Source organism: Chelonia mydas, chromosome 18 (assembly GCF_015237465.2).
Source record: "Chelonia mydas isolate rCheMyd1 chromosome 18, rCheMyd1.pri.v2, whole genome shotgun sequence".
Lineage (NCBI taxonomy): Eukaryota > Metazoa > Chordata > Testudines > Cheloniidae > Chelonia > Chelonia mydas.
The window spans coordinates 21,770,553-21,795,376 of record NC_051258.2 but is presented as its reverse complement, the minus strand read 5'-3'; the positions used below and the strand labels follow the sequence as shown (position 1 = coordinate 21,795,376).

Here is a 24,824-nt window from a genome sequence, read left to right as displayed (position 1 = left end):
CTGGCCGGGGTGGGCGCGTGGGGGGAGCCCATGGGCCTCTTTGCACAGTCACAAGGACGTTTGCCGGGCCGCAGCCAGCTGGCGCCAGCAGCCCCAGGGGCTGGGCCATTGCAGATCTCCCTCACCCACGTGGCAGGGCACATGCATGGGGCAAAGTCTGTCTTTTCCCGTCAATCTCCTTCCCTGAGTGGCAGCCCCGTGGCTCAGCGTTTCTAAGCTCAGCTCCCTGCGGTGGGGGGAGGCGCCCTGGGGCTGTTTGTGCTCCCGAGAGCAGCCGGCTAAGAGCGCCTCTGTTTGCCTGTCTCTTGCAGGGAGGTCTGAGAGCTGCAGGGGCTCCAGGAGAGGAGCAGGGCTGCCAGTTCCGCCAACCCCCGACGATGGAGCATGAGCGCCCAGGGCGCTGGGAGATGTTAGGCTGCAGGCCCCAAAAGCAGCGGCCAGGAGCGTGTCAAGGCTGCGTGTGGATGGGAGAGAGACAGGGCACAGGTGTATGGACATAGGGTGTGCGTGCGCGGGTGCATGTCTCTGTGGGGAGTGTGCACATGTACACGTGTGTGCGGGGAGTGTGCACATGTACACGTGTGTGGGTGCACGTGTGGGGAGTGTGTGTGTGGGGAGTGCATGTGAGTGTGCGTGTGTGGGGAGTGTGCACATGCACACGTGTGTGTGGGTGCGCGTGTGGGGAGTGTGTGTATGTGTGGAGTGTGTGTGTGTACACGTGTGCGGAGTGTGCACATGTACACGTGTGGGTGCGCGTGTGGGGAGTACATATGTGTGTGTGCGTCTATGGGAGTGTGGCGTGCCTGGGGACAGACTCCATGGAGCCGTGGCCTGGGTTCCTCCCTGAAGGTGGATGCGCTTGGGCTGGCCAGGGAGCCCTTCCTAGGACTGGGGCTGGCCGGGAGCTGCTCCTTTGCACTTTGAATCCCGGGAGCCGGCTGCATTGGAGCCCCTGCAGCCACACCTGAGAACTCTGGAGCCGAAGTTGGGCAGAGGGCGCCCCCTACAGGACCTCTGCTTCTCGGACGTCGGTCGCTGTAGCCCAGCCCCATACTGCTGGCCTGGGCGGTGCTCGGAGAGTTCCTGACAGTCAGTGAGCAGGGACCAATGCTGCCACCTCACCCTTGGAGCGCCCCTGGTCCAGAGGCCTCTGTTGGGCTTCCGAACTCACCTGTCCTGCCGCAGGCCTGCGGCCAGCTCCGAACTGACAACCCCACGCCCCAGGGTCTGGCAGCGCAGGCTGGGGCTCGTGAGCTAGGTGTGACTGCAGCCTTCCATGCACCGCTGGCCTGTTGCAATGGGGGAGACACACAAGCCACGTTGCATCAGGTTCAGCAAAAGCCAAACACTACAGCAAAGACTGGGACCTCCCGCCTGCTGGGACCCCATCGTCGAGCTTCCCACTTCTCTGTGAACCGTCTCTGCAGAGAGCTGTTTGTCGCAAGGGCTGCAGGGTGAAACCTGCCCAAGGCCCAGGAGCAGGGGGTTCGGAGTGCACTTTATTTGTGGTAAGCTGCATTTCCTGCAGCGGCACACGGCACCTACAGCTGGAAGGGAAGGGGCAGAGGGGAATAGCCAGAACTTTTCCCCTTCCTCTAAGCTCACATGCCATTGCAGCCTGCGGCCTGGGCACCTGGGAGCTCTCCCGAGGGTGGCAGCTGTGCCCCGAAGGGGGTTGTGCTGCAGGAGCCAGACGCAAAAGCCCCTTTAAATTCCAGCACTGCAGCAAGGAGCCAGACCAGGACAGCCCCCGCCCACCGCCAGCCACCACGGCTGCTCTGTCGGCTCCCTGCTGGGGTGAGTTGCTTCTTCCTGCATGACCGAAGCCCCCGAAATGTGGTTTTCCACTGAGGATAACGCTCTGGGGGGCTGCGTTGTCACCGAGGCAGTGGGCTGGGTAGCTCAGGCACTGGCTCCAGGAAGTGGCGGTGGGCTTACTGAGGAAGGGATCCAAACGTTGGCAGTGGGTGAAGAGGGAGGAGAGCTACAGTGAGAGGCACTGGCAGCGGGGTGCTGCCATGGACACTGTGTCCTGCTGGCCATGGGCGTGGCAAGGTCACCGGGGCTAGGAAGGTGGAGGAAGCCGGGGCAGGCCGGGGAGTGGGGGTGATGTCAGACTGGGGAGGGGCATGGCTGGACCCATCAGCACCACATCTCCCAGCTCCAGCTGTCTGGGCTCCCGGCCTCACCTTTCGTGGGAAGGAAAGGCGGGGCAGTGGTGCTGGGGGCTGGGCCGCAGGGTCCCTCTCTTGCTGGCTGCCCTGCTCGGCTGAGGGTGCGCTGCTCCTGCAGGGGTGCGGCTGGGGGCTCCCCACCTCCTGGGGGGCTGGGTCCTCCGGGCAGCTGGTGGCTGTTACAGGGAATCCCGGGCAGGCAGCCAGGCCAGGAAGGGCTGTGTATGGAGTGGCTAGCATGGAGGTGTGTGGGAGAGACCAAAGGAGCCTGTGGGGAGCAGGGGGCCACGGAGGGCCCTGTGCTGGCTAGTGTTCCCGCGGGTGGGAAGGGAGCGTTTGGCCTGCCACTCTCCCACACTGGTCAGTGCACACTGTGCTGGGGAGGGGGCAGTGCCATGGGGGCCTTGCGTAGGCCTCACTCAGACCCCTGCCTCGGGGCAACGCTTTGGCCACCAGAGCTGGTCTCTGGAGCAGCAGCAGGAGGCTTGTGCAGCGAGCAGCCAGTGGCAATAAGCTCTTACCCCAACGCTTCCCACTGCAGCCCCGGGGAGGGGGACCACTTTTCCTTCCTGGCTGGGCTCCCTGCACTAAGCCTAGGCCCTCGGCAGCTGGGGCCAGTACTGGCTGGATGGCAGAGGGCAGGGCACTGCTGGCCTCGGTGGAGTTCATTACACTTGGCTGCCAGCAGGCCGTGGAGGCTGCTGCAGAACGGCAGCAGAGAGTGGGAAGGGACATGGCGGCTGGGTGGCAGATTCCTCTGCCCGGTCGTTCCCAGCCCCGCGGGCAGGCATGCTCACCCATGGATGTGTGTATATAAAGTTGCATATTTATTAAGCTTGGTGTTGATTTTCTGAAGCTGCGTCCTGGCTGGTTTGCGGCAGGGAAGCAGCGTTGCCTCCCCTTTTCCTCCCAGCCACTTGTAGCTGAATGGCTGGGCCCCGGGCTGCCCTGGGGGGTGCAAAGCAGGAGTCCTCTCTTGGCTCTGGGGCTAGTCCATCTTGTCCCTGCGCTGTTGATGTCCCATCCTGCCACCACTGCCTCCCAGGTGAACCATTAAAGACAGTGCGTGTGCGCTCAGTTGTTGTTTGTCCTTTAACAAGGGTGCGGGTGCGGTGGAGGCCCTGCAGCTGCTGGCTGGCAGTTGCTCGGGCGGGTGGCTGTGTTCTGGGGCCATGCAAAACACTGCACTGCCGCAGTCCAGCTCAGAGCAGCCGACCTGGCCCCCCGGGAAACCAGAGCAGCCATCGCGTCTGCCCTCCAGCCCTGCCCCTTACACGGGGTGAGGTGCAGAGCCTTGTTCCAGCCCTGTACCCTCCACAGGTCAGAGGGGTGAGAAGGCATCTTGGCATGGCTAGAATCCAGCCCCTGCTATTTCGGGCACGCCGGCTCCAGAGCACCAGGCATTGAGCTGCCTGGGTCCCGTGAATGCTGGGAGGTGGCAGAGCTGGGGTTAGGCACCATGGGGCAGGCCCCAGCCTGGGGGTCCAGTTCCAGCCGTTCTCCCATGAGCCTTTGTGCTTTTCCATGGCGCTAGGCCCAAGGAGCAGAAGCTGGTGTAGGGGCGGCGTGTGGCTAGTGCCAGCTTGGCCTGCAGTGCGGGGGGTCAGCCTCGCTCACCTGCTGCGGGAGAAGACCACCCACGGCTCTGCTCCCAGGTGCCAGCCACAGGGGTGGTTTGATCTCTATACTTGGGGCGGGGCAGCAGCACCAGGCAGGTCAATTGGGCCATGCGTGTGTGTGGGGGGGGATTCCATGCCTGCCCAAGGCTTGCAGTTTTGGGGGGCAATGCCCGTGCCCCCCAAACTATACCCATGGTGCCAGCGTCCCTGGCAAGAGGCTAGGGCATGAACCCTCGGCTGCTTCTCTGCAGCCCTGCGTGGGAGCACGGGGCCAGGGCTCTGGGCTGATGGACTATGAGACGAGGCAGGCTGATAAAACTGCCAGGTTCTCTTGAGTTTTAGAGTCTCCCCCTTCCCTGGCTCCATGGCAGCACGAGCCCCTTGCTGGGGCAGTGGCAGGGCAGCTGTGGTTGTGCTGGCCTGGGGGGTTTAATGGCTCCCTGGGAAAACTCCCAGCCCTCGTGTGAGGCCCCATCCCCCACCTGGAATTTGGGGTTTCAACTCAACCCCTTTTTGTGACATGTGCCTGCATTCCACAGAAAGCTCCAAGTTTCCAGCCAAAAATGGGGACCAGAGCCCTCCCTGGCCATCGCTGGTGAGGGCAGGCGGGCAGAGGCCGGCGTGCTAGGACCCAGGCCAGGCCTTGGAGAGCAAAGCCAACAGGTGGGAGGGGGCTGGGCCCCGGCCCCACCTCGGGCTGTGGTGCCGGAAGCCAGGGTGATGGGCTGGAGCCCTGGGCTGAGGGGTAGTGTTTGGGTGCATTCACTGCCCTCTGCTGGGGACGGAGCTGCCCTTTCTCCACAGACCCAAGGTGAGGTGTCCGTAGGCTCTCTGGGAATCAGGGTCGGCCCTCACTGTGTGGGGCTGGGTCTGGGTCTGGGTCTGGCTGGGCTGTGAAGATGTTTAGTTGCCACCTGGCAGTGCTTGCCCTGGAGAGGCGGGTTGCAGGAGAGCCCCAGGCCGGCCCCGCTGGGAGAAGGCTCTGGGCCTGGGACTCACCGGCTATGGGACATGTGGGAGGGGGCTGGCTCCCGGCAGGGAGGGGCAGGAGCACCAGCCCCTGCAGCTGTGCCGCCCCTCCCCCTGCCCATCTGCTTCCATGCCAGCTAGGCCCCTCCCCGCGCTCGCGCCGCCCTCGGTAGCTGTCGTGGTTTCACACCCCCCGGACTCATTTCCAGAAATGGATTTCCTCCCACAAGGGCTTGGTGTAAAAGCCTCAGCTGAGCGGGTGTGAGCTCACTCGTCGCCAGGGGGTTACTGAGAGCATGGATTAGCTGCTGCCTCGCTCTGCCGCTGGGTTGTGACCAGCTCCCGCGAGTAACCCCCGTACCCCGCCCCGGCATGAGCTGGCTTTCTAGGGCTCGAGGATGGAGAGCTGGGCCCTGAAGGCAGCTGGGGTAAGTCCTGCTCACTCTGGGATGTTCCTCACTTGCTCTAGAGTGAAGCAGGAAGCGCCCAGGGCTGGTGCAGCCTTGCTCTGGGAAGCTAGGGGGAAGTAGGAGAGGCCAGGAGATCTGGCTGGGGATGAGGGCCAGCTGTCTGCATCGGTTAGTTTGTTTCCTACAGGCCAAGATCTGGTTTCTTGGGCTGAGCTGCTGCTTGGTATCGCAGGCGTGAGGGAGCCAGTCAGTGGACTGCTGATGCCCCCATGAGATCTTGGGAAGTTTACAGGAAGGCAGCTGAATTCAGTGATGCAGGCATTGCTTTAGAGCCCCAGGGGCTTTCCAGGAAAGGGAAGACAGGGAGGAGAGAAAATGAAAGTGTGGGGGAGCCATCCCAAGTTAACAATAATCATAAATTCATTCATCCCGAGGGCCCTGGAGCTCTTTACAAACTAGGTATGCCAGGATCACTTCCCCAACCCTAAAATGCAGCCACCTCTGGGCTGTGCTGTGGTAGCATTTGAACAGTGCACAAGCACACTGAGCCAGCCAGCAGAGAGCAAAGCTTGCTGTATTGTGTGTCAGGCTGAACAAACTCTTGGCGGCAGGGGCCGTGTCTCCACCCCATATGTGTGCACAGCACCCAGCCCATCCTGCCCTGGCCGCTGAGTGCCATCATGGTTCACATGAGCAATAATGCGACTGTAGGCGCTATTGAGGACACGGGATGGGGTGTTTCATGGGCAGCCCAGCTGCTGTGGTCAGAGTCCATGGGCTGAGGCCCGAGTCCTGCGCTTACAGCCGAAGAAAGGGGGCTGTGCTGGGGGGCCTGGTGGAGTCCTGCATCCTGCTGCAGCGAGGGCTTGCGCTCTAAGTGGCTTGGCAGGAAGTTGGGGTTTAGTGCCTTACATCACTTCTCACCCTGGCCAGGCACCCATGCCACCCCTGGCCAGCGGGCTGCGTGCCGGGCTGCCGTCAAGTGTCCTGTTCAAAGGTCCCTTTAGACCAAGCTACGGCGGTGTGGGACCGGGGTCACCTTGTGCAGGGGGCTGCGCTCAGCCTGGCTCGGGTGCCGGCGTGCTCCCCATGCCGGCCGAGCCATGTGCCTGTGGAGCCTGGGGGCCGCCCTGGGCTCACTTGCCTGGGGCTGGGGAGGGAAGCAGCCGGCTCTGCCCCACTGGCTGCCTGCTTGTAGGAGCAGCCTAGGAACGTGGCTGGGGCCTGCTCACTTCCCAGGGTGCTTCTGTCCAGCCTCTGCTTGGGCGATAGGGCCTGGGGCTACCAGCTGCGTTTCCTGGCCTGGAGCCCCTCCCTGCTTTGCGCACTGGGCCCACAGCCGCTCGCGCTGTGGGGACGGAAAGGCTGTGACTTCAGCCCCTGCTATCAGCCTGGAAGGGCTGTTCTCGGGGCAGGACGCTCCAGGCCCCTTCCACGGGTGCCGCTCCCCACCTCCGCCCAGCCCTGCTCCGGCCCGGTTGCTTTCCTGCCGCCCTGCTGGGCCTGCTTAGGCGAAAGTGCTTTTCTTTAAAAGGGCAGCACCTGCCCAGCTCCCCTCTCCGCAGCTCTCTGCCCCAAGGGAACGGGGAGAAGAGCAGGAGCCCGGTTCTGTATCTGGCTCTGACAGACAGTGGCTGACTGGGCCCCAGCGTGGCTCATTCATGGGCACATGCTAGCACCCTGTGGGGCAACGAGCTGGCTGGCGTCGCCAGGACAAGGCCAGCTGCAGCTGGCCGAAAAGGCTCCACCAGGCGCCACCTCAGCAGGGAGGCTGAGGAGACAGGTTCCCCGTCCCCTCAGCACTCGGCTGGGAGGGGCGTGGGGGCCTTGGGCTGCTACTGCCTGCAGTGGGGTGAGAGCTCAGGCCGGGGCTCTCCGCTGGAAATTCACTTGAGCAGCACCTTGGGGTGACGGAGTGGGGAGTGCGAGGGGGTGACAGGGGCTGAGGGGTGGGACTGTGCAGCCACGGGGGGACTGCAAGGCCACAGGGGGTGCAGGTGTGAGCCTGCGGAAGCGAGGGAGCGTGGCCATGGCGTGTGGCGCGAGGCTCCTTTCAGGGCAGCCCAGTGTGTGAGATTGGGGGAGCGGGCCCTGCCCTGTCCCTCACCGAGCGGGCACATGGCCCGTTCCCCAGCGGGGAAACACGAAGGCAGGCAGTGGGAGCCGCAGCAGCTGCCCGGGGGAAGATCACACCTCGACTCAGCAAGGCACCACTGACTCAGCGAGGGGGGCGGGAGGAGGGGCCCAGGCCTCCTCCCGAGCCTGCCAGCGCCAGGCCACGATCTGATCATGGAGCTATGCAAATGGGTGAGTTCATGGGCAGGTTCCAGCACAGCTGTGACAGATTTAAGAGAAAATGATGCAGCCCTTTAATCGGGGCTATCTTCACCCGGAACTTCGCCCACGGGCCAGAATCTCCAGGAATCCACACCCACGTGGCGGGGCTGGCAGGGCGCTGCAGCCCCTTTGTGGAGTGGCCGAGGGCCTTTCTGGGGATAAGGGCATCCCCTGCCCTGGCACGGGGGTTGGGGGGCCAGGCTCTGGAGAGCTGCGCGTGGGAGAGCAAGGGGGCTTGAAGCTGACCCGCCTGGTCCCATGGGAGCTCGGTGCGTGGGTGGGGAGAGCCGTGGGCCAGCGGGGCCTGTGCTCAGCTGCCATCTCCAGGCGCTGGGCGGGCAGCCAGCAGGGTCTGCGTTACATCCTGGGCACCAGACCCGGGGCAGGACAGCCCATGGGCGCCACGGCCAGGACCAGACCCAGCTGTCCCATGTCTGTGGCGTCCCTGCCCAGAGTGACAACACACCATGTAGCAGGCTCTGTGGTGGCTGGGGGGCGGGCGTGTGGCCTTCGCCTGGGGCAGGCTCCCTCCTACCCAGGGTCAGGGGCCGTGGCCGGTGGGCTGGGCATGCATCTCAGGAGGAAGGGAGTCAGGGCCAGAGCCCATCGGCTGGCCCCACGCCCGGTGCTGGAGTGTGGGCTGGCTGCCCCGCCATAGCCACTCAGGGAGCTGGTGGGCCACGCTGTGGAGCTGGCTCGTATGGCTGTGTTGTGGTCTGCAGTGCCTGGAGCCCCCTCCTTTCTGCCCTCCCGGTCAGGGCCCCACTGTGCCAGGCTTTGCCTGCGCAACACAGCCTCTACCTCGAGGCGCTCGCACTGAGGGCTTGGTGACCGTCAGCTCTTGGGGAGTGGGGGTGCGTGCGTGCGCACTTGTGCGCTCGTGTGTGTGGGTGCGCGTGTGCGTGCCTGTAGCCCCCAGCACAACAGGCCCTGAGCCGCAGGGCGGCCCCTGGGCACTAAACACTGAGCAGTACCAGGGCGCGAGACCCACCAGTGCCCTGGAGCCCCGCGGAGGGGTCAGCCCAGCCCACAGCTGGGCCCAGTGGCCTTGGCCCTGGCATGCTGCTCCCCTCCCTGCGGAGCTGTCGGGGTGTGGCGCTCCCCGGCGGCTCCGGAGGTGGTGTGCAGCCCTGACCTACTTGGGCGGCACGTACTTGGTGCGATACCATCAGAGGCGAGGGGGAGCTGGGCCCGGCTTCCTCTAAGGGAGGAAATCACCTCAGCACCACGGCAGAGATTAAATAGGAGACTGACATTAACCCTCTGCTGCCCTGCCCGCCCCAGCGTGGCCCCCTCCCCCGGCCATGGTCTCAGCCTAACCCAGCAGAGCAGCTCTGGGGCAGGGGCTGGGTACGGTGGGGCAGGGAAAGGAGAGGCAAGGAGCCCCGAGTGCCCCAGCCCATGGGCACAGCGAGTGACACAATCATGTCCCATGGGAGGCCCTGGGCTCTCCCTGCTGCCCAGCCCTGAAGGCCAGCGGCCAGGCCGACGGGGAGACGCCTCCTTGCCCTGGGGCCAGTGGAAGTGGCCGTGTGGAGGGGGCTGGCCCGCCCAACGCTATCCCGCAATGCCAGGCACACGCGCAGGCTGGTGCTGTCACTCCCGCTGAGTGTCCCATGCCAGTGGTTGAGCTCAGAGCTGCAGAGGCCCCCTTTCCCCAAAGCGGCCCCGGGGGGGGCCGGGAAATCACTGGCAGCACGAGACCGCCCCCCCAGGTGCCCCTGCAGCCCCGGGGTGCCTCTAGCTCCAGCCACAGCGAGCTGAACAGCTGGGAGCAGCCCCAATGGCTCAGGGAGGTGGAGCCGCCTCAGCGAGGAGATGGGGCCGTGGGGGGGCAGTCAATGCCAGCGGAACAGGGCCCTGGGGAGAGGCAAAGCCTGTCCCTGGTGAGGCACTTAGTGCTGTTGGGCAGGACCTGGCCATGATGCTACCCGCAGCTCTCCAGCCCTGTAGGGAGGGCAGCAACACACACATCCCTGCCCTGTTCCAGGGGATAAGGGGGGCCAAGGCGGGGCTTTGCTTGTGGCTGCGTGGCACACACTGGGCATATGTGAGAGCAGTCTAGCAGCCCCAGAAGCTGCCCATGGTGCCCCGGGGCAGGGGCCTGGGCACCATCTCTGCATGGCACCACATTGCTGGTGAAAGAACATAAGAACGGCCTGACTGGGTGAGACCAAAGGTCCATCTAGCCCAGTATCCTGTCTTCCGACAGTGGCCCATGCCACGTGCCCCAGAGGGAATGAACAGAACAGGTAACCATCAAGTGATCCACCACCTATCGCCCATTCCCAGCTTCCGGCAAACAGAGGCTGGGGTCACCATCCCCGCCCGTGTTGGCTAATAGCCGTTGATGGGCCTGTCCTCCCGGAGCGTATCGAGTTCTCGTTTTAAAGCAGAGCCATGGGGCCTGGTTCGCACTCGCTGAGGCTGTGTCTCAGGACTGCCCCACGCAGCGTGGCCTGGCCACAGATTCAGGCAGGGCACGGCGCTGGCCGGTTGCCCTGATCTGGGTAGAGCAGGGTGGCCAGGAAGTAAAGGAGAAGCCAGAGATGCCCAGCTCAGACTGGCTAGGTTCAAGCTGCTGAGGTAGAATATCAGGGTTGGAAGGGACCCCAGAAGGTCATCTAGTCCAACCCCTGCTCAAAGCAGGACCAATCCCCAACTAAATCATCCCAGCCAGGGCTTTGTCAAGCCTGACCTTAAAAACCTCAAAAGAATGAGATTCCACTACCTCCCTAGGTAACCCATTCCAGTGCTTCACCACCCTCCTAGTGAAAAAGCTTTTCCTACTATCCAACCTAAACCTCCCCCACTGCAACTTGAGACCATTACTCCTTGTTCTGTCATCTGCTACCACTGAGAACAGTCTAGATCCATCCTCTTTGGAAGCCCCTTTCAGGTAGTTGAAAGCAGCTATCAAATCCCCCCTCAGTCTTCTCTTCCGCAGACTAAACAATCCCAGTTCCCTCAGCCTCTCCTCCCAAGTCATGAGTTCCAGTCCCCTAATCATTTTTGTTGCCCTTCGCTGGAAGTTTTCCAATTTTTTCACATCCTTCTTGTAGTGTGGGGCCCAAAACTGGACACAGTACTCCAGATGAGACCTCACCAATGCCGAATAGAGGAGAATGATCACGTCCCTCGATCTGCTGGCAATGCCCCTACGTATACATCCCAAAATGCCATTGGCCTTCATTGGTGCTGAGCTCAGTGCAGGGGCACCAGTGCACCTGCCCTGAGCTGGGGCTGCAGGGCCCTGCCTTGTGCCTGCCTGACGGGGCCCACCACCTGCTCTCTGCTGGGCTTGCCCGTCACCAGGGCTCCTCCCGGGGATGGGCCAGGCCCTGGGCCTGCGCTGGGGGATCCCTGGGCTCTCGCAGTGGCTTTGTGGCTCTGTGGCAACAGGGGGCTGGACCCCGGGGGCTGACGAGCTGGGTGGTGTCCCTGTGCGTGGGAGGGGATCCCTGAGCAGGGTTGCCAGCACCCCCTGGTCATCGCTTGGGCCTGCAGGCGCTGCAGGGGGCTGTCTCCATATCAGGACACGGGAGCGTCCCACCCCGGGTGCCAGTACGCTGCCACGCCAGGGAGCTGGCTGCTGCCAGACCACATGCAGTCCTTCTTGGGATGGGACCCGTGAGGCCGGCCCCGCTGCCGCCTGGCTCCCAGCGGAAAGGAGGCTGCTCGTGGCCTGGCCTGGCCGCTGCCAGCCCAGTCCTGCCTGTGCCCAACCCTGCCCCGCTGCTCCATATCACACCCCCATGGAGATGGGTCTGGTCCCACCCCGGTACTGAGTTCGGCTCTGTCGGGCAGCCATGTGGGGAGTGCTGGAGGCCCAGAAGGGCGGGCGCATCCTGCCTGCGCAGTATCCTTCTTGGAGCCGCGGCGGGGGGGGCGGGGCCCTGCCGACAGCCTCAGCACGCTAGCTGGGCTGGGAGCCCCACTTCCGCTCTGCTGAGCAGCCTGCTGCCACGAGCACCGTGCCTGCCGACTCCTAGGAAAGTGGTTAGCTCAGAGCCACTTACAGGAACAACTGCCCCAGGATGCTTATGCAACACTTTTCGGTGCCCTTTCAGTGTTAACCACACGGCCCGTTTCTCCTCCTTTACCAGAAGCTGTACCTATGGCAGGAGCCTGGCCTGAGGTCGCCCCTGCTTCCGGCCAGGCACCTCCGCACCCAGTGTTCCCTGCAGTGGCTCGGTGAGCCAGAGGCTGCTCTGCGCAAATGCCACACGCCAAGTGGCTGACACAGGCAGGGGAAAATACCCAGCAGGGGATGGCAGGGGGCATTCCCAGGGGGAGGGGGCTGAGTGCTCTGGTGGGTTAGTCATGCAGTGCGCTCCACAGCCGCCCTGCCGGGAAGGGCTCCGTGCAGTGCTCCTCGCTGGCAGCTTGGCTCATGCAGGTGCTGGCCCCAGCAGTGTTGCCAACTTGGGTGATTTTAGCACGAACCTCATGCTATTTGGTGTGTTCTTAAAGCTCCAGCTCCTGGAATCAAGTGACTGCTGAGCAGCTCACCTTTCAGTAACAAACCCAGCAAGTGTCCTGCCCTGCTGGGTGTGGGGCAGCGCCTGGAAACAAGCCCCAACTGCAGTCCACAGCTGCAGCGGCTGGGACTTGACGTAGGGATGTTTCAGTCAAACTCAGGCCCTAAATCCAGCTGGGCTCACGTATCACCCATGGCCCCAGCCCGGCTTTCTCTCCTGACCCCCTGAGTGGTCCCCAGTGGGGTACTTGGCACCCCTGCTACGCCACAGGACAGCTAGCCCTGCCCTTACATCAGCTGGGCACCTGCAGCGGGATCAGGCTCTGCGTTTGACAGCACGCAGGCTGACAGGCAGGGCAAGCCTGGGGGTGGGAGCAAGGGTGGCTGGGTGGGCTAAGCACCATGCTAGCCCCAGGCGCGGGGGCAGGGTTTTCCTGCCGCATCTCCCAGTGAGGTTCAGGACCGTGGTTGTTCCAGGACACAGGCCCCTTGCAGCTGCAATGCACTGACTCCCTCTAGCGGAGGAGCTGGGGCACCCTCACCTAAGCCAAGTGGGTTTGGTTTCAAGGGCTGATCACTTACTACTCATACAGTAGCACCAGCTGCGATCAGCCCCCAGGCCCCTCCCCATTATAGCAGGCCACGCACTGACCCTTAGTGAGAGACAGTTCCTGCCCCATAGAGCCGAGGCAGACAAAGGGTGGGAGGGGAAACTGAGGCACAGGGTGCAGCTGGTTCCACGGTGACTTGCCCAAGGTCACCCAGCAGGTGTGGAAGGGCCAAGAATAGCACCTAGGCCCCCTCAGTCCCAGGCCCCAGCCCTCCCCACTGGTCTGGGAGAGTCGAGAGTGCATCTGACTCCTGCACTGCCGTGGGGGATGCTCCAAGGTTCCTTCTGGTTACACCTCCCCTAGGCTCCCGTGCGATGGGGTCCCCTGGAGGGCAGCGATCACAGCACCTGCTGCTCTGGACTCCGCTGGAGCCTGGGTGGGACAAGGCAGTGGGCTCTCGTCAGCCTGTCCCACCCTCAGCACCCCAGCGCTCGGTGCAGGGCTGGGCACGAGCTACAAATGTCAAACCAGGGCCAGCTAATGAAGCGTTAGCTGAAGGCTCCTCTTGCGAGCTGAGGCCTGGCTGCTGCTGCTGACCTGTGGCCGCCCCTCGGTTTGAGCTCTGGGCTCCCAGAGGGCGCGGGGCTGGCGGGTGCAGCAGCTCCAGTCCCTGCCAACATTCCCCTCTCTGTTCCTAGGGCTTTCTGGCTGCACTGCTGCTGACCGGCAGTGGGTTCCCATTGTTGGGCACCCCGAAGCCACGAGCGGCCGGGGCTGCCAGCGAGCCCAGGAGGGCGAGGAGCCCGGCTGACTCTGCACTGGGGCTGCACCATCACCCGCGGCACAAGAGACACGTGGCTAGAAACAACTGTGCGGCTGACCAGCTCTGGTACTCGGCAGACAAGCTCTGCTGCCAGAAGTGCCCGGCAGGTGAGGCTCGGCACACCCCCAGCCCAGCCCCAAGGTTTTGCCCGGCTCAGCGCTCTGCAAACAGGAGCGAGTCCGGCCCCGTGCGCCGGGGAACTGGGCCAGTGATTTGCTGAGGTTACAGAGGCGCCACGGGCAGCGCCCGGACCCGACTCAGGGCTCCCTGCTCTAGTCACGGCACGAGGGCCCCCTCCCCCCTCCCAGGAAGGAATGGGGGGGCAGGGGCAGGGCGCAGAGGCTGCTGCTGGCCTGGAGGGACCGACCCAGTCAGCCAGCCCGAGCCCCTGGGTATCCCGGGCCACCCCCGTCCTGCACAGCACCTGCGACTAACCCGCACGCTCACCCCGGCTGGTGTTGTTTGCAGGAACGTTTATGAGGGCTCCCTGCACCAGCCATGGCTATGACACGGCCTGCGAGAGCTGCCCGCACGGCACCTACCTCTCCTTCCAGAACCTGGAGCGGAAATGTCGAAAGTGCTCCGAGTGCCACGCGCAAGGTAAGGCGCTGGGCAGGCCCCTCGCTGGGACGGGAATCCAGCTGCCCTAGCACTGAGCCGCCAGCCTCTCGGCCAGCCCTTCCCCACCCCACTGGCCGGGGCCCTCGGGGGGCAGGAGAGAGCCTGGGGAACCTGGGCCACACTCTGAGAAGGAAGCAGCCCCCTTCCCCTGCCCTCCGCACAGAGGCCTGCTGAGGAAGCCTGTCCTGTGTTCAGCTTCCCAGGTCGTGCTGAAGAACTGCACTGCGACCAGCGACATCGAGTGCGGCTGTGGGGCCGGCCACTTCCGGCAGTGCACGGACCCGACCTGCAGAGACTTCACCTGCCAGGAATGCCGCAGGTGCAAGGGCAGGGTCACCCTTCAGAACTGTGAGTGTCCAGAGCACTACCTGCTGCCTTTGGATCCTGGCATGGCCCCTGCTGCTGTGCCTGCCCCACTGGCCCCCGCGCAGCCCCCTGCCTGCCCCCTGCGCTGCCCCACTGCCCCCTGTGCAGCTCCCCGCCTGCCCTGCTGCCCCCTGCACTGCCCCCCGCTGCCCCACTGCCCCTCAAGCTGCTACACCCGCCCTGCTTTCCCCCAGCCTCGCTGCGTCGTGCCTGCCCCCCCAGGCTCAGGCCATGGCCCAGCTGGCGGAGGGAGTGCCGCTCAGTGGTGGGAGCACATCCACTGCCCTCTCCGACGCCCGCTCGGCCTGCAGCCCACGCGAGAGGCAAGGGAACAGCTTTGCCTAGGCGAGCACCTGGTGGTGTGAGCTCAGCGCCCGGTGTCTGGGCCGACACTGAGCAGCACCCAGTCCCGTCTAGCCCAGGAGCATGTGCCGAACGCCAGCTGCTGAGCCCGTGCTGACCTGCAGCCTGCCAGCGAACCCGCTCTCACGCCCCTCTACATCCCCAGCGCGAGGGAGCCGCACCAGAGACCCACGGCCACCCGTGCCGGGGCCACTCGGCTGCTGCTGCACCAGCTCCCCTGGGCCTGCCCCGTCAGCACCCTGCTGCCCTGGGCTCCCGCCAACAAGTCCATGCCATGAGACTAGGCACTTGGTGGAAGGCCCGTCCCAAGAGGCACCCCCTCCTACCTACTGTGAGCACCCCCCCGAGGACAGGCCTGCCTCCCTTACCCCCAGGCCACACCCCTCTCCTCGCTGGCAGGCGCTAGCTATGTGCAATGTCTTTCAGGTTCAGAGGAGGATGCCCAGTGTGGGGACTGCCAGCCTGGCTTCTACCTGGAGGGCAGCGAGTGCCGAGCATGTGCCACGTAACTACCCTGGGCTTTCTTGGTTTGCTTCCCCCTACAGCTCTCCCATTAGACACCATCCTAGGGGATTTGCAGGGCAGCTTCACCCGGCAGATCTCAGCACACTGGCTGCAGATGCCAGTCCAGCTGTAAATGTGGCGAGCTCTGTGCCCCTGGTGCTCTCCATGCCTCCCGCTGGGCAGGGGTCCTCCCGCAGGCTGGGACAATAGTTATGAGCCCCAGAATTTCACAGTGATGGTTTGTCAGCAAACTCAGGCTGGGAAGTGCCTTATCTGCGATGCTCACCTGCCACAGTTCAGTCATCCCATCCAAGAGCAGAAGCACTCTCAGGTGACTGGCTGACCACTCACACTGTCACTAGCAAATACCAATCCCTGGGGTTCGCAAAACCCCCTGGTGTGAAACGGATGTGACCCATCCAGGAGAGCCTGTGTGTGCAAGCCATGGAGCCATGTGCAGACGCCAGGGTGACGGGCTGGAGAACAGAGACTAGGGCTACACTCCAGATAACATGGGGATCGTCTACATGTCACATTGTTCCTGATTAACTCCTGTCATGGAGTCCCTGGGCGATGCTCTGGAACTGCTCCCTATGAAGCCAGTCAGGACTCTGGGGAAGTCTCCTCTCTGTGAACAGACTGTCTGCAGGTCACACAGCTCACCCGGCTTCCACCTTCCTGGGTCTGACCTCGGAGCATTCAGCATCCTCTGCCCCTCTGTGCGTTTCCCACAGCGAGTCCGCTCAGGCGGGGTCCTGGGGAAGCCAGAGGGTCCTGCACCCCAACTTCGCAGTCAGACGTGACTCTCAGCCAGCCAGTAAAACAGAGGTTTATTAGACGACAGGAACATGGTCTAACACAGAGCTTGTAGGTGCAGAGAACAGGACCCCTCAGCTGGGTCCATTTTGGGGGGCAGTGAGCCAGACAACCACGTCTGCACTTCACTCCATGTCCCAGCCAGCCCCAAACTGAAACTCCCTCCAGCCCCTCCTCCCCTGGGCTTTGTCCCTTTCCCGGGCCAGGAGGTCACCGGATTCCTTTGTTCTCCAACCCTTTAGCTCTCACCTTGCAGGGGGGAAGGGCCAGGCCATCAGTTGCCAGGAAACAGGGTGTCAGCCATTCTCTGTGTCCAGACCCCTGCACACACTTGCCCTCTAGGGCTCTGCAATGATTATACACCCTTATCCCACCACCTAGATACTTAAGAACTGCCTAGGGGAAACTGAGGCACCCCCACACTATTCAGAGGAAACATTAAGAACAGTCCCACTTCGTCACAACTCCTTGGTCTGGAATCGGAGTGGCCACACATGGAGCTGGTCAGGCACAGCTAGTACACTTGCCATTCACCCCCTGCCTTAATCTGCATTACCTGTCATGTGTAGACAAGCCCCTAGTCAAACCAAACAGCTGTCTGGTGTTGGGCACCAGGGGGCGTGGGAAGGTATCTCCAAAGCAGCCCGTGGAACGTGGCAGGGCTGGCGGTGGGACACTGGCCCTGACCGAGCCACACCGGAGCTAGTGCCAAGACGCTCGCTCTCCCGGCGCTCTGGAAAAGGACAGGTTAGACGCCCACTTTCTGTTTCTCTTCACCATTCTCCTCTGCAGCCAGAGCCCCGAGAAGTGCGGAGAAGCGTGCGGCAGGCCATGTGGTGGCAGCAGCCAAGGTAGGTGGGAGGGTGGCGCATGGGAGGTGCTGGCTGGCATGGCATGGCGGGGGGCGTGTCAGGACAGGGGCAGGCGCTGGTCCAGAATGTGCTCAAGGGACTGCGGGCTCTGCCTGGCGTACGGGGGCGAACGCAGGTCTACTCGGGGGGTGGGGGGTGGCTTGGGGCAGGTACTGCAGGGATTCAGCGCTCAGGGGAGGCCCTGCCTCCTCGCACCATTGCCTAGCCAGGAGCAGTGGTACCGAGCCCCCGGAACCCACATGCTCGTCACCAGACCCCAGCTAACCTCGCTGCGGCTCCATCCCGCCCCCTCCTGCGGCTCGCTGGGGCAGGGCCTGGTCTGAGTAAGTGCCCTGTGATTCCTGAGCCAGGCAGCCCCTTGTGCTGGTGTCCAGGGCCGTGCGTGCCGGGAGCTGCGGCCAGGCTGAACTCCGGCTCTGCTGGGCAAGACCCCAAAGCAGCTGCACCGGGAGGAGCGACCCCAGCCTTGCCTAGGCTGTCCCTGGCGCCAGGGCTTCAAGGGGGAGGTGAGCAGAGCATGCTGCAGGCAACTGAGCTGGGACCTCCCCTGCGTCTTTGTTTCAGGCTTCGGGCTGGAGTACGTCCTGCTGGGCCTCATGGGGCCCCTCTTCCTGGGAGCGCTCGTCATCTACCGCAAGAGGAAGATGCTCAGTAAGGATTCCCCAGCAGCTGGTAACCCACCCCCGCGATGTCTTAGCGATTAGCCTTCCCCTCGCCTTCGACTCGGAGTCTTGCACAGCAGAGCCCCTGGCCTGGGCTAAGGGAGGCCCGGTGCTCAGAGTTGACTAATGGCTCCGTCTCTCTCCTGGCAGGTGAGGCCGCAGCAGTTAAAGACTCGAGGCTGCAACAGGTGAGAGCCCAGGCCGGGCACACAGGATCTGGCCTGGGCCTAAATGCACTGAGCATGCTGACCCCCCGCCCCACGCTGCTTGGGATGGTCGTGGCTGCTGGCCCTGCTCGTGCTGCGACCTGGAGGCTGGGGGCATTTGCAGCCATTTATGGCTAGTTTGGATCCAGGTGAAGGGCCGTAGTTCTCCCCTGCAGGCTGGTCATTGGCACTAGGAGATGCGTTCGATGGGTCTCAGCTAGTTCCCAGCGAGCAGGTGCCCACCCCCAGCTCAAGGCCCCCTCACTGGCAGCCTCAGCAGAGGGGCTGGGGACTGAATGGACGAGGCACGTTCTCCCTCTTATTTCAGAGCAACTTAACCTGGCCCAGGGTGTCTGCCCAGCCAGGAAGCCCCCACCCCCTGCCCCGGCCCGATAGGAAGCTGCCCCTTCGGCAGACTTCTCCCCTGCCCTGCCGCACCAGGCTGCTGGCTCCCCGCCCGCCAAGAGATCAAGGCTTCCCTTGCAAACGGTGGCTTCTTTCTGTTCCAGGTCTCAGCGTGTCCGTCTGGCACCGCAGAAAAGCCCCTGGAGTCGCAGGGTTTGCTCCACCTTCAGATCACGGAGGCATCGCAAATGAACGGCAACGCCTGTCCAGTGAGGCCCCTCGGCAGCCAGGACACCTGGGAGTCGCCCGCCAAGCCCCAGGATGCAGCAAGTAAGAGCCACGCACTGCAGAATGGTGCCTTGTGCCACGGCACATACAGCCGCCCTGGCGACTTGCCAACATCCAAGCCCCCCACCCGAGGCACAGGCATATCAGACAGCTCATCGCGGGCTCCCCGTCAGCCCCTCCTTCTCTGCAGGGCTGCTGTGCCCCGGGCTCTGGCTGACACTCTGTTCCGCTGTCCCGCAGGGCCCCTCCCTGGCGTTCTCCCGCAGGGCAGCAAGCTGTACGACATCATCAACACAGTGCCTGTGCGGCGCTGGAAGGAGTTCATGCGGGTGCTGGAGCTGCACGACGGCGAGATCGAGGTGGTGGAGCTGGAGTTCACCCACGTCCGGGACCAGCAGTACGAGATGCTGAAGAGGTGGTACCAGCAGAAGAACGCCACGCTGGAGTCCATCTTCTCGGCCCTGGAGCGCATGGAGCTGGCCGGCTGCGCTGAGGAGCTGAGGCAGCGGCTGCAGAGGTGCCCGTGAGCCTGCCCAGCAGCGAGTGGCTGAGGCTGCTAGCCAGGGCTGGCTTCCCTGGCTCCCCACCATGGGCTCTGACTTGGGACGGGAAGGAGAAGGCCTCTCCCAGGCCAGCGAAGCCAGCCCTGCTGTCGCTGTGGGCAGGGCCTGCTGTGGCCTGGCGCTTGGAGGAGCAGGTCTGGCTGCTGCTCTACAGCCAGGAAGCTGCGTCCCTGGCCCCTAGTGCGGGAGGGCAGGTCTCTGAACGCCCGGAGCAGTTCTGTGCCCGGGGCCAGCGCAGGCCCCTCTGCACAATGGCGGCACTGGGACGAGAGGGGACACACAGCAGGCAGCACCACTCCCTCCCCTTGTAAGGAAAGCCTGCAAGTGCCACCTGGCTTCATATCTCCGCCCGCAAGGAGCCGGGCGTGCGGATGGCAGCAGAGCTGTGCCGCGGGTCACCCTGCGAAGGACAGCGGGGGGAGCAATGCACCCCTGGAGCCACAGACTTGGTGGTGGCAGCCGACCAAGGCAGGCAGAGGGTCGGTCTCAGCATCATTGCCTCTGTGCTGCTGAGTCACGCTTCCCTCGCCCGGCCCTCAGCCCCAGCTGGGCTCCATTTCCAAACGGGCCTCTCCAGAACCCCCGCCCCACAGGACGCAGGCCCTGGAGAGCCCTCTGCGCCCTCCCTGGCCGTGCCCAGTGGCAGGACGCAACAGGCCCTCTCCCGGAACCCCAGCTTTCCCTCTGAAGCAGGAATCGGGGGCTTGATGGAAAGCCCTTCCCGCATCCTGCTAGGTTTACAAATCAAACCCTGCTCAGCCAGCCCCAGGAACAGGGCATGGAGCGTTCCCGCACTGGTTTGCATTAAGCAGCCATAGCTAGGCTGAGCACCACGGAGCAGCCCAGTGCGGGGGCTGCAGGAGAACCCCAGGAGGGCTGGAGCACCTGCTGACAGCTTAGTGCTAACTCTCACAGCCGCGGCTGGTAGTTTGGGCAGTGTCCTAGATCCCATTGGCTAAGGAAGGGAGCGTGTCTCCTGGCTAGTCAGGGCACCAGGCAGTCCCCTGGGCCCTGCCGCTGAGTCAGGGCATGACCTTGGGCCAGTCAGCTCACCGCTCTGGCCCTATTTCCCTGTGCGGGATGCTGCGAACCTGCGTCGGGCTGCGGAGCTCACTGAGCCCCGGGGGCAGGAGACGATGCCAGCAACGGGCTGGTCCTAGTGTCAATGCCCAGAGTTCTCTGGAGGAGGGGCTCAGGACCAAGCCAGATCAGAGTTGAGCTGAGGGGCCTCATCCTGTGCTCAGTGCTGACCTGACAACACGAGCACCTGATGAAGCAGAGGGGTGACTCCTCTCGTGCTCCCTATGGGCTCAGCATCCCCTGGGGCTCCCCACTGCCCATACCCGGGTCCCTCGCCTGCCCCCAGCCTGCTTAGTGACTCTAAGCCACCCCAGAGAGATGGCAGCTGTTCTAGGGGCCTCACTCCAGGGCTTGCCATCTCTGCTGAAAAAGGCACTTTGTGTGCGTGCCTGTGTGGCCAAACTCAGGAAGAAAAATGCTCGCCAAAAATGCTGCCTCCCCCGGAAACAACACACCTCTGCACAGAGCGTTAAAGGGACAGGCAGCTGGGTGGCACGGCCCAGGAGACCTGCCTTGTTGGCGATCTGCAAAATTCCCCCATCACGTGGGAGCCTTTAAAAGCAGCTGGGCTGGATTACTGCCACCTGGGGCAGCTGCTCGTCCCAGGTGGGGGCAGGTTTTCCAATTCCCCGGTGGCCAGCTCAGCTGCAAGTGCGTTAGTCCAGCAGCCCCCGGGGGAGGACTGGGGCGGGGGGGATTGGAGCACTGTACCAGTAAGTATTGTTACTTATCTTCTGTAGACATTTTATGTCAATTATTTGTATTGCTGGCTCTGTCCTGCGGTAGCAGGGGCAGACTCGTTCTGTTCTTGTGCTGCAACAGGACGCTGCCTCTTCCGAGCTGGGGGCTCTCCCCACTTGCTGAGGAGAGGTGGCGGTTTTGTACCTTATTTATACCCCCATTGTTGCCTTGAGGAAACCGATCAGAATTGGTTACATGTCACACCCACTGCTGCTGCTTCATAACTGAAAAGGGGTCTCAGCCCTCTTGCTGGGGAGAGGGGTGGGGAAGCCCTGCCTGGGTCTCTGCTAAGGAGAGGGTGCCTAACGACGGGTGTTTGTGGTGGGGTAGGTCATGCTGAGCCCCAGGGGAGCTGGAGATGCTCAGCGTCACTGAGGTCAGACCGTAGGTGCCCCAGCTCCTAGTGCTAGGGGCTTCAGCGAGCCATGTCTCTGTGTACAGAGAAGGAGCAGCCAGCACCTTCCCGAGCAAGTCTCTCTGCTCCAGCTGGGCCTGGGAGCACAGGCCGCCTTGCAGCAGGCTGGGGCTGCGTGTTAAAGTGGGCTCTGGAATGCTGCAGCGAACAGCAGAGCTGGGGGACAGGGCCGGGGGACAGGGCTCTTCCCCTGTGTCTGTAACTGACAATAAATCCCTGTGGTGTTGCCCAGCCTCCGGTGTGGCTTTTCTTCTGGGAGGGGCTGGAGGCCGGAAAATCCCCCATCCCTGAGCTTGGGGAGAACCAGCTGCTCCCAATCCCTTATTTCTGGACAGTCCCAAATACCTCATGGACCAAGGAACCAAGGAGATGCTGGGGGGCTCTTGAAATGCAATCCTGAGGACTGGGCTGATGTCAATGCATGTGGTTGATTTTGTTAGTGCTTAGCTAATGATAATATTTGCTAACTAATTACTGTTAAATGAACTAGACTCCCCTCTGGGCTGCCTTAATGAATTTAGCAGGCGGGCTCAGGACAATTCAAACCCACTTACTGGGGTTGCCTAGGTCCTGCTCTCCTCCCCTCGCTTGGCTTTTTCTATCTGAAGTTTGGGTAGCTAACCAGAGAGAGGCAGGAATGCAAAGAGCCCAGCTGCCCTGCCACAGGAGGACAGGGAAAGGATGCTGCCTTCTGGAAGGAGTCCGTGGCAGGGGCAGATGCAATTGGAACCAAAAGGTCGGGTACCCCCGTGGGAGCTGACTCGAGGTTGTGTGTGTAGCAGGGCAAAGTCCTGGCCCTTGTCGCCTCTCCCAGAGTCTATATTTAGATATCAATTTTCCAGCTGGTGGAATCGGCCTTTGCTCATGAGCTGTCTTTGGCCTCAGCGGGTCTGTTGCTCTGAAGAGGCATTGTCCGGTCCGTTGGGAGCAGGTTGGCGCTGGGAATCTGCACCCAGTGCTGCACGTTCATAGCCAAAGAAAATCCACGTCAACAAGAGATAAAGTCAAGGAACTGGGCAGAAGCTGTCAGGGGGTGTCCTGTGCCCAAGCAATTCCCTGGAGAAGGGGCAGGCCGGCCCCAGCCGGGCTGTGCTGGCAGAGTCCTGCCCCTGGTCACTTGTTCTTGCCCTTGCCATGGAATGAATATTGGGGGCTAATTTAAGTCTTGGATGTGACCATATTGAAAGCAGAGCTGACCCCCCCCCCCCCCCCCTCGGCTCCTGTGCAGGGCAGCTCAGTGCTCCCTGCGTTGCTGGTCTGTGCTTTCCCCGGGGGGAGTAAGGGTGGGCAATCCCAGAAGCTGGGGCCCTGGGCGCTCACCTCTGGGCCTGGAAGTGACTCGCTGGAACCTGCCAGGCCCGGGACTGGAGGGGGAAGGGTATCAGTGGATGTCTGGTGCCTTCTTCCTGAAAACAAACCGATGCCCATCCGGCAGGGGCCGCAACAGGCTGTGACTCACTGGGCAGGTTGCTCAGCCACCCCGCACCAGGCATGGAAAGTCCCAGCAGCTTTACAGGGCTGGCACCCATGCTCAGGCTGGCTGCAGGGTTATCAGCTGGTGGGGGCTTCCCACCCTGCCCAGGATCCCAGACTAAGCACAAACCCACTGACAGGAGCCCAGGGCTTGGAAGGCAGGGCCCGGACCCACAGTGAGTGTTGGGGGCGGGGGTGAGGTTTGGTGGGTGTGGGCCTGGAAAGCCAGGGGAGGAGGCGGGGAGGAGGGAAGGGAGGGTTGGGCAGGGGCCAGAACCCAGTGCGGGAAGGGGAGGGTTGTGGGGGCAGAGCCCAGGGGAGGGGGGAGGAGGAGGGGAGGGTTGGGCAGGGGTCAGTGGGGAGGGGAGGGTTGGGCAGGGGCCAGTGGGGGGAGAGGAGGGTTGGGCAGGGGCCAGCAGAGTGGCTGTCGGGGAGGCGGGGGCTGGAGGAGAGCTGGGCCCAGCCAGTAAGCCTTGGAGTGAGGTGGGAGAAGCAATTTCCTGGCCATGCTCTGAGACTGCATTGGGCAGCACCCAGGCAGGCCCAGCATGGATGCAGGGGAGCCCCCAGGGATTCACAACAGGCCTCCCCGCTTCCCTGCGGGGGGAGAGGCTGCCCCAGGCGCAGGGCCAGGGCACGCAGCCAGCACTGCCCCTCCTCCCGCAGGCTGGCGCTCTGGCACTGGGACCGAGGGAGAGGGGCTGTTGGGGGAAAGCCACGAGGCCCAGCCGGCTGGGGGCTGGTGTTAAGCGCACAGGGCACTCCGCGGCCTGTTGGCCTCATGCCCCGGAGAGCAGGGCCCTGGGCTGCGTGGATAATGCTCATTGTGTGGGGGGCGAGAGGGGACCACAGAAGGGAACAGGAAATGCCGGGAGGTGGTTAGTGTTTTATTGGTGAAGATGTAGAAGTTCTAGGTCAGAAACAAGCTGAAAATCTCCCTCTAGAAGCTCCAGGAAACACCAGACAAAAACGTACAGAAAACAGACCGAACCCCCCCTGCTCAATGCAGGAGCGGGGGCTAGACGTAATATGGCAGCTGAAGAAACGGCTCGCATCAGCCTGACAGGGGCACAGGACTGTTTTTAACTATAAATTTTCTTTTAAAATGTCCATTTTGCAAAATGAAAATGCCACCCAAGCATGGTCTATACGCCAGCGTCTACAGGGCACCAACAGAACACACATTAGTAGCAACTGACTCTGTACACACAGCGTTCAGCCCGTCTGCACAGCCTTGTAGGGTCGCCGCTATTCCTGGTAACAGTATATTTTATGGTAAACAAATGACGGACAGGGAGTGGAAAGCCTGTGCAAGGGGACACTTAAAGGAATGCTGTTTAGTATTAAGGTGGAGGGAAGGTTTTATGTGGAACAGAACAGTCTACAGAGTCGACCATATTTACAGTCATGAGGCGTTTCTTTGGATCCCATACACAGCTACTTACTGACTTCATTTCACTTGTGAGTTCCACTTCTGAAAACCTTTCCCATGCCCTAAAACTCTTTCAAGCTAAGTTGTTTATGGACGTGGAACACCAGGGCGTTGCTAGACAGGGACAGAGTTCTCTGCGATATGTTAGTGGTTACACTTATTGCATTTATTTCATTAGAGGGATGGACACTAGGCCATTAGGTAGGAAATGACTTTTCAGCTGGTAGTGTCTGCAGCGGGGCAGAGCAGCTGGCCCCTCCTCGGCCTACTGAACAGCTCACGTTAAGGAAGAAAGTTCTTAACTTCACAAGAGGAGCAATGGAATATTGAGCGCCTAATGCTTTGCTATATCCCCTTTCTTGAGGATGATTTGCCTTTGCCAGGGGGCTAGTTTTGTTTCATCGTACCCAAGAGTCCTGAGCTTTTCTGACTGCTCTTTCTCCTTCTCCGCCTCTTCTCGCTTCAATTTTTCTTGCTCTTTTCTGTTTAGAAACAAAACAAACATGGGGGTGTTGGTTGCAAAGAGCTGCCTGAGGCTGAACTGGTCGGTGTGGAGCGAGGGTATAAGTAAAGCAAAGCACACAAGCCTGCTTAGTCTGGCCCTGCCAGGGTACAAAGGCCTGGCCAGGGGTGAACGTACTGGGTTCTTAGGCTACTTGAGAAGTAAATGGAGAAGCAGGACTCACCGTTTTTGCTCTCTGTGAAAACAAGGAG

The 24,824-nt window shown here is 62.5% G+C and overlaps 3 protein-coding genes across 4 annotated transcripts in view; 2 read left to right on the top strand and 1 right to left on the bottom strand.

Moving 5' to 3' along the window:
• Positions 1-3,251, top strand: part of PLEKHG5 (pleckstrin homology and RhoGEF domain containing G5) — a 122,388-nt gene extending 119,137 nt beyond the window's left edge. Inside the window, 1 exon segment of the mRNA XM_043531656.1 lies at positions 312-3,251. Within this exon segment, the coding sequence (XP_043387591.1) occupies positions 312-321 (10 nt within the window). The 3' untranslated portion in view covers positions 322-3,251.
• Positions 3,252-4,951: 1,700 nt separating this feature from the next.
• On the top strand, positions 4,952-21,437 carry TNFRSF25 (TNF receptor superfamily member 25). 2 transcript variants are annotated; one of them, XM_037881390.2, is made up of 10 exons: positions 4,952-5,190; positions 13,239-13,470; positions 13,832-13,963; positions 14,180-14,332; positions 15,140-15,218; positions 16,826-16,884; positions 17,470-17,556; positions 17,718-17,755; positions 18,283-18,448; positions 18,647-21,437. In XM_037881390.2, the coding sequence occupies exons 1-10, from the start codon at positions 5,161-5,163 to the stop codon at positions 18,931-18,933; spliced, it is 1,263 nt and encodes a 420-aa protein (XP_037737318.1). In that variant the 5' UTR covers positions 4,952-5,160; the 3' UTR covers positions 18,934-21,437. The 2 variants fall into 2 exon arrangements, with proteins under 2 accessions (XP_037737318.1, XP_043387696.1); XM_043531761.1 differs by having other exon boundaries at positions 4,999-5,190; positions 17,470-17,577.
• Positions 21,438-23,549: 2,112 nt separating this feature from the next.
• The window catches only part of ESPN (espin), an 81,182-nt gene continuing 79,907 nt past the window's right edge, over positions 23,550-24,824 (bottom strand). Inside the window, exons 13-14 of the mRNA XM_037881432.2 lie at positions 24,797-24,808; positions 23,550-24,592 (exon numbers count right to left, since the gene is read on the bottom strand). Coding sequence (XP_037737360.1) covers positions 24,445-24,592; positions 24,797-24,808 — 160 coding nt within the window. The 3' untranslated portion in view covers positions 23,550-24,444. The remainder of the gene's footprint in view (positions 24,593-24,796; positions 24,809-24,824) is intronic.